Source organism: Condylura cristata, unplaced genomic scaffold (genome assembly GCF_000260355.1).
Source record: "Condylura cristata isolate star-nosed mole 26May11 unplaced genomic scaffold, ConCri1.0 scaffold00005, whole genome shotgun sequence".
Classification (NCBI taxonomy): domain Eukaryota; kingdom Metazoa; phylum Chordata; class Mammalia; order Eulipotyphla; family Talpidae; genus Condylura; species Condylura cristata.
Genome location: NW_004567106.1, coordinates 68,149,697 through 68,163,862, shown reverse-complemented (window position 1 = coordinate 68,163,862; position 14,166 = coordinate 68,149,697). Strand labels below are relative to the sequence as shown.

General features: G+C 47.7%; 1 protein-coding gene across 1 annotated transcript in view; it reads right to left on the bottom strand.

The window, feature by feature from the left end:
• MGAM (maltase-glucoamylase) overlaps positions 1-14,166 on the bottom strand; it is a 65,345-nt gene that overhangs the window by 24,921 nt on the left and 26,258 nt on the right. The window contains exons 16-26 of the mRNA XM_012720785.1: positions 13,429-13,545; positions 12,475-12,629; positions 10,878-10,962; positions 10,076-10,132; positions 9,466-9,590; positions 5,951-6,039; positions 5,255-5,304; positions 4,600-4,767; positions 3,328-3,486; positions 2,760-2,960; positions 592-741 (exon numbers count right to left, since the gene is read on the bottom strand). Of these exons, the coding sequence (XP_012576239.1) occupies positions 592-741; positions 2,760-2,960; positions 3,328-3,486; positions 4,600-4,767; positions 5,255-5,304; positions 5,951-6,039; positions 9,466-9,590; positions 10,076-10,132; positions 10,878-10,962; positions 12,475-12,629; positions 13,429-13,545 (1,356 nt within the window). The remainder of the gene's footprint in view (positions 1-591; positions 742-2,759; positions 2,961-3,327; positions 3,487-4,599; positions 4,768-5,254; positions 5,305-5,950; positions 6,040-9,465; positions 9,591-10,075; positions 10,133-10,877; positions 10,963-12,474; positions 12,630-13,428; positions 13,546-14,166) is intronic.

Genomic DNA, 14,166 nt, shown 5'->3' with positions numbered 1-14,166 from the left:
GCCTAGTGAGGCCTGCTCCCACACACCGGGCAATTTTTTTCCCTCTTACTAGGGCAAATTTGTTCTTGTTTCTTGACCTGTGTGCTCAATAAAATGCTGTTCGCTTCTCTCAGATCTCCACAGGGACGGCTCCTTCTTCGCCTCTGGGTTCTAGTCTAAATATCACCTCCTTAGAGAGACCCACAGTGACCAAAGTCTCAAAAGCAGAAACCTCCCATAACTCTCCATTACTCTGTAATCACAGCTGTTACAATCTAAACCGACTAATTCACATTTTAACTTACATTATCCTTGCCATTTGCTGATTATTTTTTGTTCACGTGAAGAGATAGTTCACCTTCTACCACCACCCAATACAGAGAAGGTAATCCACAAATACTTGTTGAATGGATCTCTGGTGGATCTCTGGGCCCCTGAAACTAACTTGGGAGTTATTCCCGGGAGGCTACAGATTCCTCCTAAGAACAGACCTAAAGGAAATAACTTGTTCATCTGGGAATGGATACTGTGATGCACTGAGCCATGATGTGTGCATGGGTAATGATCTGGCATGGAGTGGTCAAGGCATCAGGATGGCGATACTTACATGACGGTGCCGGTACTCCTCCGGCTAATTTTAATGCCAAATGGATCCTCTGTAATGAGGACATCATAGAGTCTACTTTCGGTGGTACTGGATGGAACGGTGGGTAAGTTGAGAGGAACTGGGACTTCATACCGTTTGTTGTTGGGATCATAAATCTAGGAGCAGAGGAGATATATATCAGGAAAGTATAATACCCTTGAAATCTACACCCCCGATGTCTTAGACAGCATCTAAATGTTATATTCCTGTGTCTTCTTTAGGTTCACAATACCAACCCTGTATTTAATTAACATATCAAAGAACAATGTTAGATTCAGCATTTGATCTGTGTCTGTCCCATCTAATGTTAAAGGCCTCTGCTACATGGGCATATTTGCTCTGACCCTGGCACTCTTGGAAATTCATTCTGGAATCAATTTGGTATTTATGAATATATTATTTACTGCTTTGTGCGTAGATGTACAAATGTATATGATGACCTGAAGGTGTTTCTGAATTGAGAAATACTCACCCCCAAAACATGAACTCTACTAGATTCAAGTAATCACCCACGTCCTTGCTAAACTGACTCACTGAGCGCCTATTATATTCCTGCCTACCATGCTCCCAGACATTGGGGCAACCAAACTGAGGAAGACATGGTTGCTATTTTTTAAGTAACCCACATGCTAGTAGAAGAAAGGGAGGTACCCCAAGACCTACGTGAGAGCATAAAGGCAGATCAGTATAGAGTGTGGTGAGGCCCTCCCTGGTGGCGCAACGGGTCAGGACACAGCACGGCAAGCTAGTCACAGCCACTTCAATGTGAGTTAGATCCCCGGCCCTGGAGGTGACCACATGGTGTGGCAGACCTCTCCTGACCTGCCCGCTGCTCCCCTCAGCAGTGTACTTTGTCCATCTCCCAGTTCTGCTCCCCACTCTGTCTCTGGTGAAGCCTCTCACTGCCCCTGCACCTCTGGCCTGTAGCCCAGTTATGTGTGCATAAATAAATATATATATATATATATTTTTAATTACTCTGATATTACAGGGAAAGGGATGCCCAACACTTTTCTGGAAGACTGGGATGCTGCTTGGGAAAAGTACAGCTTGAGTCTTGAAAGCTCTGCATTCACTAATCAGAGAAAGAGGATCAGTCATCCCTGGTAGAGAAATAAATGCGAAGGCACAGAGTAATACAGTGGGCTGTAGAGAGGCGAATGTTACAGAGAGAGCTAGCACATGGCCAGGCGGTAGAGCAAGAGGCGTGACAGCCAGAAACCCAGGCAAGCTCAGTTACGTCAAGCAAGCATGTGTCTCCAAACGCAGTGCCTGGTAAGCACAGGAGTAGAAAAGAGAACCGTCCCTGCATTCGAAGATCGAAAGAACTCGACCCAGGGTGTTGTCAAAATGTGAAGAACAGGAGGCAATGCCTCTCTGGCCTGAGGTGGCTCAGTCACGCTTCACAGACAGCTGAGGGCAGCTGCGGGGCTCTGGGTCAGACTCCAGGAACCCAAAGACCACACAGTAGAGGATCCCTGTCTTTGAGAGATTCACCTTTTAGTAGAGGAAGAGAAGCTGACATAGAAATGGCCCATCCCAGGTCCTTGGAGGTGATTAAATTAGAGGAAAAGAATGCCTGAGCCTTCATGGGTATTTCACGGATATCCCAAATTCTGGTTCCCAAACTGAGCTCATCCCCTTATTTTGCCTAAGTCCAAATCTTCTCAGTGATCCTGTTCCAATTAATGACATCACTACCGCTGTAGAGATGTAAGAAACCTGGAGACATTCTTGATGCAGACCTCTCAGCAACTAGTTCCAATCAATCACCAGATTCTATCATCCCACCCTCTTGAACTCTCAAAGATGGACATGGCTTCCGTTTCCTTTCCTGTACTTGGCCTCAGCTGGCACCCTCACAGGGACAACCTAACAGGGAGCTTCCTAGTTATCTCTCCTTTTTCACTCTTGGCCTCTCAACCATTTCCTCTACACAGCCATCTTCCGAAGCTGCAAATTAGAGCAGGTCTCACTGTCCCATCAGTAGTTTCTGATTGCTCTTAGGATAAGGATCTCGTGCATGGCAATGTGGGTAATGTAGAAGAGCATGGTTCAGGTTCTGTCACCTAAACTAGCAAAAGGTGACAGAACAGAGAAGGGCCTGGTCATCACTTGACACGCAGACACCTACCTTAAACTGCAACATGTGGTCCTTGTGGAAGGTCACCTTCAGGTGGAGGGGGGACACCGGTGTTGAAGGAAAAGCATAGGCGTTAGATGAAGGCTTTAAGGAGAGGACAGCGGAGGCCCCGTGGGAGTCATACTGAATATTCCTGACGGAATACAGCTCATTGACGAAATAACAAAACGGCACTCCCGCAACAGAGGATTCCTGAAAAGTAAAGGCAAAGTACGCTCAGAGAGAGGATTATCACAGAGAACGGGGTTAGACAAGGCAACTGGCAGGGAGGTAAAGTCCAGCTATCACTCATTCCCTCACATGTTCTCAGGTAGTGACATGCTTTCAATTCCTGGTCTCCATGTTTAGTATTTGTGTACACACACACACACACACACACACAAAACAGTGCGCGTTTCTGTTGCTACCTACCCTTCACATCCAAATACTCAGGTTTCTTTGAAAGTCCTCTCTTGCTACTGATTTTAGGGAATGAGATAAGCCCAGTGCTATGCTCCAGATTCATTACAGACCAACCCTAAAGGGATTTCATGGGCATGCACACCCTTGGCAGGGTTACCTTCCAGACACAGCCCCGGCTGACACAGCTGGACTGACTAGCACCATGCTCATCTGGATAACAATCTATCTTTTCTTCTTCCTTGAAGGCTTCCGGAATGGTCCACTCCACTGTGTATGCTTTTCCCAGGTCAAGATTAAGGCCTGTGATATGGGCAACCTGATGGAATGAGGAAAGGACAAGGAAATTTAGCTTTAAGACAAAGGCCTTGCAAGATGGGCAACTTCTGTTAGGAAGGGCAATAGAAACAGACCAGGAAATCTGGACAACCCCGGGAGCACGCCACCAGAGTGTCTACAGAGTGACACAGGGGAGGAGGACATCCATTTGGCAACAAGACAAATGTCACAACTGTATCAGAGCCCTGCGCGTGACACAGTGAAACACTGCATCAATAAAACCTGTGGTCACTCCTTTTCCGGTTCCCCCGTGCCTCCTTCGTCAAGAAGGTTCTCTTCTGCACGCCCCTTGTAGATGAACACACACAACACAGCCCAGGTTGAGCTGATCTTGCCCTCCTCCCAGCCGCCCCACCCCCACCCCCAAGCTGTGTCTCCCTAGGGTAGTGGCAAGAAAACAGGAATAAAAATCAGAAAGTCCTGGCCCGCCCTGGTGGTGCAGTGGGTTAAAGCACAGCACTGGGAAGCTAAAGCCACTTCAGCATGAGTTCGATCTCCACCTGCCCCAGAGGCAACCTACATGGCGCGGCAGACCTCTCCTGACCCACCCTCTGTGCAGTGGACTTCATCGGTCAGCCTGTTCTGCTCCCCACTGTCTCTGGTGAAGCCTCTCACCGCCCCTGCACCTCTGACATGTACTCAGTTCTGTATCCATAAATAAATAGATCTTTACAAAATAAATAAATAAATAATAAAATAAGTTGCTGTTCAAAAAATGCATTTCAAATGTTAATTAATGGGGTGTTTTACCCTCCTGGCATCAGCCAGCAGCATCAGAGCCACCTTCATCTAACCCTGTTTCCCGCACTCCGTAACTCTGTTTTCCTTCTGTGCCAACCAAAGGAGACAAAGACTGAGGCCCAAATGAGGAATAAGGATGAAAGGAGACTTGTGCCTTCTCCCAGTTTCTCAGCCACTCCCTGGCCCACCTGTCACCCACCCTCCTCATTCTTCTCTTCTAGCCGGCCACCTTCCCCACCCCAGGCCTCAGAGTGTGCTCCGGCCCTTCAGGAATCCATGCAATCTTGGCAAGAGAGAGCACCATCAGCTATGAGAAATTACGGGTAAATTGGCTCTGCCGGATGGTTTTTACCTTAAGGTCAGCATTGTAGGTGACTTTAGGAGACATCGGAATCAGGACGTTGTCTTGTTTCACTATAACGCCCTTAAGTTCCTGGGTCCCAAAGACTTTAATCTCTTTAAATACCAAATTGTTAGGGTCTCTGTAGGTTGAATGTAGAATCTTCATATCTAGGCGGTTCTGCAAAAGCAATGCAGGGCAAGGTTTGCCTGTGGCACATGGATTCTCAGGCCACTTGGGGGAGGTGCGGCCTAGAACAGCTTCCGCACAGAAGCTCAGAGTGGCTCTTAGCCTGTTTGTAACGCGCGCTCCGTGAGCACAGACTGATTTTAAATATTTTACTTTTAATGAATTTATTTCCATACACCTCTGAGCAAGAGGTAGAGATAGAGACACAGAGAACCGAGGCAGACACAAGAGAGAGAAAGAGACAGAAACACGCAGGCACAGAGAAAGTCTTTTAAACTGCATTTGAAAAGATGGCTTTGATTAATCCACATCATGGCTGCTTTGAACTGACATGGATCATTCCGTTCTTGGGAATCCAGTCATAGGTATGCTCACTTACAGTCATAAATGCCTACAGAGCTCCAAATACAATCACATACACACGCTAATCGTCACCAGGAATGCCCACATCTGAGATTCAGAAACACCTGCTACTCACTTGGGTGAAGGAAAATTCATACAGGAGGTAATTTTTGCTGGCCACAGTATCTGTAAGTCAAAGAACGATGAGTCAGACTCGCCTGCCCAATGGGGAACGGATCTCAGCCTGGCCTTCCCTGGGGCTCCATCCCGAGAATGACAAGACTATGGACCGAGTCTCCAAGCCCTCACCACTGTTTGCCCATCTCCTTCGCACCTTCACCTTGAAAAGGTCAAATACATCCCAGTCCCATGTCTGAGGAGTCTGCTCCCGGCGCCCCAGCCACAATGCTGTTGGGTCACTGGCGCCTGAAACACGTGCTAAGAAGCATAGTCTAGAGACAGTGTTTCCTCCAGTCTCACTGGCTTGGGTGTGTTTTCCATACTGTCATGGTGTTTCTGTGTACTTACTGGGAAGACTTGCCCATCGAGAGGCAGGAAGAGTCTTGGAAACGCTTTCAGTTCCCTACTGCCCATCAAGCAAGAGTCTCTATATTGTGACCAATGGGAGGATTCTGAGTGGTAGAAATGTGCTTTCTTTTCATCTGTGGGCCACCACCCACCACCCATCAACCGTGCAACTAAAGTCCCTTTCGGGGGGTGGGGGACAGGGCGGTGCATGCTGCATGCAGGTGAGACTCCCCACTGAGTGCCCAGCAGGTGCAACTCAAAGACGCAGGTGCCGAAGCAGCAATGCTCTCATCACGGTGCTCACCTCTTGTTTCCCCGTCATCCCAGAAAAGCTCTCCTTTTGCTTCTTGATTATCATCCAGGGCAATGATGAGAGCTAGCGGGTTCCGCCGACTGTGGGAAACAAGACAGATGTCAGGGACAAAAACTCAGGACTCATCTCTCAAAGGAGCTGGTTATGACCCCAGCAGATTTTAAGTTGGCAAAGGCCACCAGTTCTGCTCTTCTGTAGGCACAAAGGCACAACCAGCAGGCAACTGTCCCGCTAGAATCAATCACGTCATGGGAGCCAGAACTACCCAGAAGATCAGTCAAAACCATTTCTGTAGGTTAGCATCTGAGCAACAAGTGATCACTGTCATCACTCATGAAATTTGCTGATGCAACTATTATTTAGGATCCAGAGATCAGAGGAGGAAGAAATGCTCATCAATATGTGGTCAGCTGAGTGATTTAGACGGTAAACACAGAAGTGCTAGCTCTGGTTGGGGGATGTGGAGCAGAGACATTCTTTTCCCCGCCTGAAGACCATTTTGATTGAGAAAAGAATCAAGTGCTATGGCGCATCTACAGGATGGCGGCTTTCCTGGTTTGGTTATTTGTTCTCAGTTTGTTTGGGGGAGGAAAAGAAAGCATTCTAGTTGCCTGCTTTGCCATTCAGACTAGGAAACACCAAGAGATGCTGAGAAGATGCTGAAATAGCTGGATACCGAGAATGGAAAAAGGCAGAGGCATTTCGTTTGGAGCTCCGCCTCATCTCACCACTCCTCTGCGGACCCCCCAGTTCCTGCACCTGCTGCAGCCTCCACTGATTTCACATCCCCTCCCCACCATTTCCTTTCCCAGTTCAGGTTCGCCAGGGCCTGTGCAAGCCAGATGCCAACATCAGTAAAACCACCTGGTGTACTTAACATGCAAGTACTGAGTGACTCTCATTTGCCACAAAGTCTGAGCGGCAGAAAGGGATAGACCCCACTTGTGTGGATAACCTTACGTATTCTTGGAGTCAACACAGTCACCAAAGCATGAAGGCAGGAAGTAAGAGAGACACAAAAGCTATAGTATGTACAGACTTCCAGAATGGCACCGGACGCTCCTGGCCGTCCAGCAGCCTACACATCCTGGAGGACCCTAAACATTCTGAAAGACCTCCACTTAAGTGCCCTTGGTCCTGGATGAAGTGCAGCACATGACCCGTGAAGGGAGTTAGTGTGAAGCTGTGGCCACTCCTGGATTTTGCTGAGGAGAAGCCAAATTATCTCTGGAGCACTGGGATCCTTCAGATCTTCTCAGTGGAAGCACAGAAAGTGCTACACATACAAGGTAAGAAGGCAGCTTAAAAGAAAAGCTGACAGAAACAATAGATTTAGATTCCCCCAAGGACATTTGAGACTAGTACCTTCAAATACAGAATATGAAATACCTATGATTGAAATAGTTAACAACATTGCACTGGCAAGAAAGAAGTCAGCTAAAAGGCAAAGTGCACTTTTTTAGGGCCTCCCTGGTGGTGCAAGGGGTTAAGTCTCAGCACTATGAAGCTGTCCACAGCCACTGCAGCACAAGTTGGATCCCAGACAGGGAGGTGACCCACAGGGTGCAGCAGACCTCTCCTGTCTTCCCACTGCTCCCCTCAGCAGTGTGTTTCAGTAGATGCATCTGTTCTGCTCCCCACTCCCCACTCTATCTCTAGGGAATCTCCTCACATCCCACACCTCTGGCCTATACCCCAGATTTTGTATGCATAAATAAATAAATCTTTTTTTAAGTGTCTTTTTAAGTGACCAGAAGGCTGGAAGTGGGCTCTCTGCTTCTGCTTAAAGAGTTGGCAAGTGACGGAAGAGTTTCATTTGGAGGACCATGATGCTTCCAAAGAAAAACTCATTGATTATCTTGGGAAGTTCTTAAGGCACCAGAGCATTACTCGGAATACAGATGAAAGGAAAAACTTAACCCTTTCTTTGCCTTTCCTGCACAATCTGAATTTCAGGCAACCCAAGCAGTTTATGAGAGTTAAGTTCATTATAAACAGAATTCCAGTGAATAAACATAAGAGGAATGACAGATTTAGATCATCACCTTTTAGCAACCTCTAAAACTAAGCTTCAAGCATCTGTAATGCGCAGGTGCATTAGGGAAAAGGTAGAAAGGTAAGCTGACTCTACTTGAGCACACGAACCAATCTTCATCATGCATCTAGACGTGACACAGTGGTTTTACACACCATCACCTACAAAGAATACCCGCCGTTGAGCCTGAGTCAAATCAAGTCTCTGCATCTGGCAATCAGAGTAGAGAGACATGTAGAATAGAGAGGAGTGAACCAAAGCACATCAAGTAAGAAGTTGGTCCAGAAAGTGGGACCCTCTACTGAACAAATGACCTGCTCTTGCTATCAAAAAAAAAAATGGCATGGAAAAAGAAGGGAGAAGATACTAACATAAAATAAAATAGATTTAAAGTGGAAAAAAATAAGAATGTCTACCTGGCCAAGTATCCCAGCAAGGGTAATAAACACAGAAGCCCAACACAGTGAAGGAGATGGGAATGTTGGGAAGAGCAAGGTTTTGCTGTGGCTGATCTACAGAGTCATACAGGTGGAGACGCAGTGGTTAAATAATTTGGAGCCAGATCGTGACAGGCCTTGAACCCCCTGCTCCTGAAAGACTTTGGGATTCAAGCAGGGCAATGACAAGTTGAGATCTTCATTTCAGAAGACAAATTTGGTACCATGCAAGACTGAAACCATCAGAGAAAAGGAAACAGCTGGGGTTAGCTGTGATGTATGTGTATGCACCATCAATTTCATAAAAAGTCTACAACTTGAAAAAAACTTTTGGAAAGGAAGTTCAAAAGACAGAATGAGCTCAGAGTCTGCTCAAAGCAAGTGAGCTAATACTTTTAGAGACAGATGTAAGTGTGTGCCTCCTTAGTACATTAGAATCTATCACTTCAGCATCAAAAGTAGCTTATGAGATCAAAAATTCCTGAGAGGAGAAACCAGGGATATGAGGTTTGTAAGAAGTAACTTTTGAACTGTGGTTTGCATCACAAGAAAGAAATGGCTCAGTGGGAGAAACGGAAAGGGGAACTGAAATGATGGAAGGAGAGTGGCCCCACGCCCGAGGGATGAGAATGAGTGAGCGAAGAGCCTGGCAGAATGGATGGTTGGCCTCTGTGAGGAAGCCTGAGTAGCCCACAGACCCCATTTTCCAGGAATTGGGCGGTTTCCCAAGACGTGAAACTCTCAGTGCTAAAATTGCAGTGGTCCAGGAAATTCTGGAAAGTTCACTGTCTGACCAGTATTTTGAGGAGAAATTCAAGGGAGTTAGGATGACTGGCTTAGGGTCTTTCAAAATCCAGCTGGATACAGCCCTAGCCACAGCTTCCTCAGAAGGAGTTGAGGGAAACCCAAGCACGGAGTCTGAGGACCACACTCACACCCAGCCACTGTCTCCCTGTCCGTGTCAAGCTTCAGCATCTTCTAGTGGTTAACAGAAGCAGACTCCGGCTTTGAGGCAAGTCCCCAGCTTACTGTACCTGGCCACAGTGGTTGTGGCTGGCTCTTGTGTGGGGAAGATGTAGCCTCCTCGAAGGTGCAGGCCAATTTTGTCTGCAGGAAGGTTCATCACCACTTGCTGCTTCCTCTCCTGTACTCGCTTGCCCTGTGGACACATCAAACATGGTGGCCGGCAGCTTACACACCTCCCCCCCCTGCCGGTGCTAAGTCATCTGCAATACTTCCCTTCTGTTCCCCAAAACTGAACGACTAGCCGTTCAATCAAACAAAAGAGGGGAAAATCTAGATCAACAGGTTTTATCATCTGTTGGGAATTTTTAAGAACATTTTTATCGCACTGAGGCTACTTGAACTGAACATTTAACTAAACAAGTAATCTGGCCAATATTTGCTCATGAAACAATGTACCTGAGCCTTTATGTTGTTGCTCAGTAAAAGTAAAAGAATATGGAAGTCCCTTCCAGATTTCATCATGATTACTATAAAGTGATAACATCTTGCTTTATCAGCTGTAAAATTGAGACACTCCTCAGTGCAAGGATGGAGGGTACTCTCTCCATGGGGGGTATCTACTGTAATGTGGCTGCTACCGTGGTCTCAAGGAGTCAAAGAAAAGTCAAAGCTACTTACAGTCTCATAATCATACCAGATGGCATCAGGTATATATGCCGTCACAGTCTCTGCACCCTGAAATTAAAAAAGGAAAATCTGGTTTTCCACGGCTCAACATCTGAACAGGATGAAATAGGTGTCTTAATCTCCCCCAGCGAACTTATTAACCAGCTACTGAAAATGCATAATGATCTTCCTCATCTTTGTCATCAAACTATACCTTTCTTCCACTAGGAACAAGAGAAACAATAACTGGGCAACCCAGAGAAAAATCCCAAGTGGACCCATGCTCATGATGGCAAAGATGAAACGTGCTGTGAAACTTCAGTTTTGTGATGAACAACTCACCTCACCTTCCCAACAGTCCCCAGGGGCAGGTACTGTTCATCTCTCACCTTCACTGCTACAGAACTTGCCCAGAATCATGCCAGTGCCAAGTGGCAGAGGTAACAATGGTGCCCCGGTTGGTGTGACCTTAGAGGGAGTGCCGGGCCCTGGCCTGTGCCACCTCTAAACCATTGGGCAGGTAAACGCACTGATGCGTGACAAGAATCTCATGAAACAAACAGGATGATCCTTAACTCAGAGTCACCCATGGGTGCTTCTAGACTAGGAACTTGGTCAAGAAAAAGACTTCTGGAGAAGAAAATCTATAAATATCAAATATCCAACTTCCCAAACCCCACACACTCGCTTCAAGATTGGCTCAGCCACACATGTTGAAATGGATGTAGAATAGAGAGAAGCCAAAAAAGTCCAGGAAGAGAGGAGTTTGGAGGGCAGCAGGGACAGAAGGAGAGACCACCAAAGTGTCACTTGCCTCATACAGAACTGGGGTGATGAGGAGACCGGGCCCCCATAAAAACTGTTCGTGCAGTCCCCAAGTGTTGTTGTCCTGGTAGAACCTGGAGATCAGAAAGATGTTCACTGAGATCAGGACGGTGCTCTGACAGCCGGTTCCCAGACACGCCAGCCACCTGACTGGGGGATCCCCATGTTATTCATACTGACTCAACCACACCCCCATTCCTACGGACAGACCCACCTGCCCCAGTTCATGCCCTAGTCCCCATTCTTCCCCGGGGTTGAACTAAGTTCTTATTCCAATGTGAAGCCAGGCAGCTTCCAGACAGAAGTTTCATTTGCGATATCCCCCTTCAAAAATCTAAGTAAAATAAACAACACATTTGAAAACCCAGAAAGAGCTGTATCTGATAATTTTGTACCAAGAAACAACAACCTGGACTAAAAATTGGTCTACGGAACAAATGGAATTAACTCTAACGCCCTTCGTTCTTCGCTCCCTAGCTCCACCTCACATTTGGCCATTCACTGGCTCCGGCTGCACCCCAGAAACCTGAGAAACTGGTCGTGTTGCGTCCCTAACAAAACCCTCTGCGCCCCTTCAAGCTGAAAGTGGCGTCAGAAACAACATCTGCTGGGCAAATCAAATACCCTGGTTCCTGCCACCCCCACTGACTGGCACCTCCTGGAGCCTGAAAATGTGGAGACCCTCATTTCCCTCACCCTCTGCCCCAATACAGTGACAGCACTCCCACCCAGGGAGCCAGCTGTACCCCGACTGTGACTCCTTTGTGGCCACCTCGACAGTAAACCACTCTGTGCCAAAACATCTCTCAAAGCTCAGGGTCTGGCTTTCTGAGCGCCAGAGGCCTGGTCTGCATGGTCACAAACAGTAGACATGTTTGCAGTGTAGCTTCTCTCTTTCAAGTCTCTGCCTTCTAATAGGGAATTGCAAGAGGTAGTGTAACTTTCCCCAAATAACGATTCCATATTAACAGTACAGATAAGAGTGCAGGGGCTGAGACTGTCAGAGACATTAGTGTGTTATCGCTATTCTGACAAGGAAAGACTCCACGTGCACTTTTTAGAGTGACAGTAGAGATTCTCCATTGACTGGCTATAAAAAAATTCCAGCACTCTGGAATTCCTCTATAATATTCTTATTTGTACATAAATGACCAACACATTCCTAGAGCCTGAACGTAGCATAGTAAGAGACCATCAGACTTAAATTACCAAACCTTTCAAATTAAGAATATTAAGGGAAAAAAACTAAGAATGAAAGAGCATCTGTGATTTAGCCAGGATAGAGCATTGGTAGGAGACCGAACAAACACCCCGAGTGGGCCCCTGACTTTTAAGCTAGTTGTCTCCCCAAAAGGGAACAGAATAGGATTCTAAAATATATCTCTAGAATAGCACTTGCAAACACCAGCGAAGTATTTCTGTGTGTATGTTGCATGTGCACACATGTGTGTACCATGTGTGTTTATACATTGTGTGTACACATGTGTGCACATATATGTTGCTGTTTGAATTGTTTTCATTTTCACGCTGATATAGTCAGTGTCAGTCAGTTGCATGAACAGGTTCCTTGGGTCAGGCGCACTTACTCATGCACGAGGGGCCTGGCCACCGTGCTCCCCTGGGTGTGAGCCTGGTAGAAGAGGGTGTAGAGATAGGGCAGCAGAGTGTAGCGGATTCTGAGGTAATTCCTGGAAGACGCCAGCAGCACAGATTCATCTCCAAAGGAGGCAGGGTCCTGAGCCTGGAGGAAGCAAGAGCGTGTAGCTGTCACCTGCCTACAAATAACAGAAGCAGGGCCCTCCCCAGGGGTGCAACGGGTAAGGACGCAGCACTGCAAGCTGGCCGCAGCCACTTCAGTACAGTTCAGGTCCCCGCCCCGGAGGTGACCACATGGCGCGGCAGACCTCTCCTGACCCGCCCGCTGCTCCCCTCAGCAGTGTGCTCCCTCTAACTGCCTGTTCTGCTCCCCACTCCGTCTCTGATGAATCCTCTCACCGCCCCTGCACCTCGGGCCTGTACCCAGTTCGGTAGGCATACATAAGTACATCTTGTAAAAAAAAAAAAATTATTCAGGGTATGAAGATCCTTGCAAAAAACAAACAACAGAAGCATCGGAGAGCTGCAGCGCCATCCTATGACCTGGGCACAGCTCAAGCCTGGCCGCTGAGCCGTCAGGCAGGGCCAAGAGCGAGGCTCCGCCCAGGCAGTGAGCACTGTGGCCTTTGGGAAGCGGCATGTCACCCCACTTGGGAAGAAGAAATTTGTATTATCACCCATTATAAACGCAGCCCTTTTAGAGTCTTTAGTTCCTCGGGATTCTCATCACAAATTGATTCTCATCACGGCAGACAGAGGACAGAAGTGTTCAAAAACCCCACCCGCTGCCTCCCTGACTGCTGCCGTAGAAACAGCAGCCTCCGGCGGTGGGGCTGTTTCCATGGGGACACACATGTGCCACCGGGTAGGAGTCCATCCCTACCAGGCTGCCGGTGCGGAAGCAGGCGCCACGTGCACTTTGCCCCTAGATCCCAGGAATTTACCTTGTAGCCTTGGCCATTGTGATTTCTGGAAAACGGATAAAATGCTCCCAACTGCATCCACCGCCTGCAGAGCTCCTCAGAGGTATCCAGCAAAAAGCCACATATGTCAGCACCCACCTGGGAGGACACACAGACAGTGGGAATAGCGCGCCGCCCTCACCCTCCACCTCTGCTTCACCGTCCACCAGTGGGGGCCCCCAGCTGAGCTGTGCTAGCCTCTCCCCGAGAGGGACACTACACTGTGGCCAGAACTGGGTGACAGCTGGCGTCCACGATCCCCAGGGGACTCCGAGTAAGCCAGTTACCGCTTCTGTACTCATGTCCCCCATTTTGATGAAGTGGGCAGCAATTAGTAATTAGCCACTTTTAGTAAGTGAAATCATGTAGGCAAAACACCTCACACAGACCAGCTTTTTGATGACTAGTAACTAAAATACTGCTGATCTTAATTAATGTTTCAAAGCTTGTCACCTAGTCAAAAATCTGCAGGGTTCCCTCACAGCTGAACTGATGAGCTCCTCAAAACCCACCCCTCCGTCACTCCACTGTGCACACCAGTCCCCACAGACGCTTCGAGCTCTCTCTGCCACCGCCCTCGCTCCTGTGTCTTTCTGAATCTTAAGGTGACCTGCCTCCAAGAGCCTGATAAAATACGCTCACTTCACAATGTTAAAGTTCAGGGTCCGCTTTTCCATCAAAGTTCTCTTGACTCCCTCCCCCTGAATGACACAAGCTATG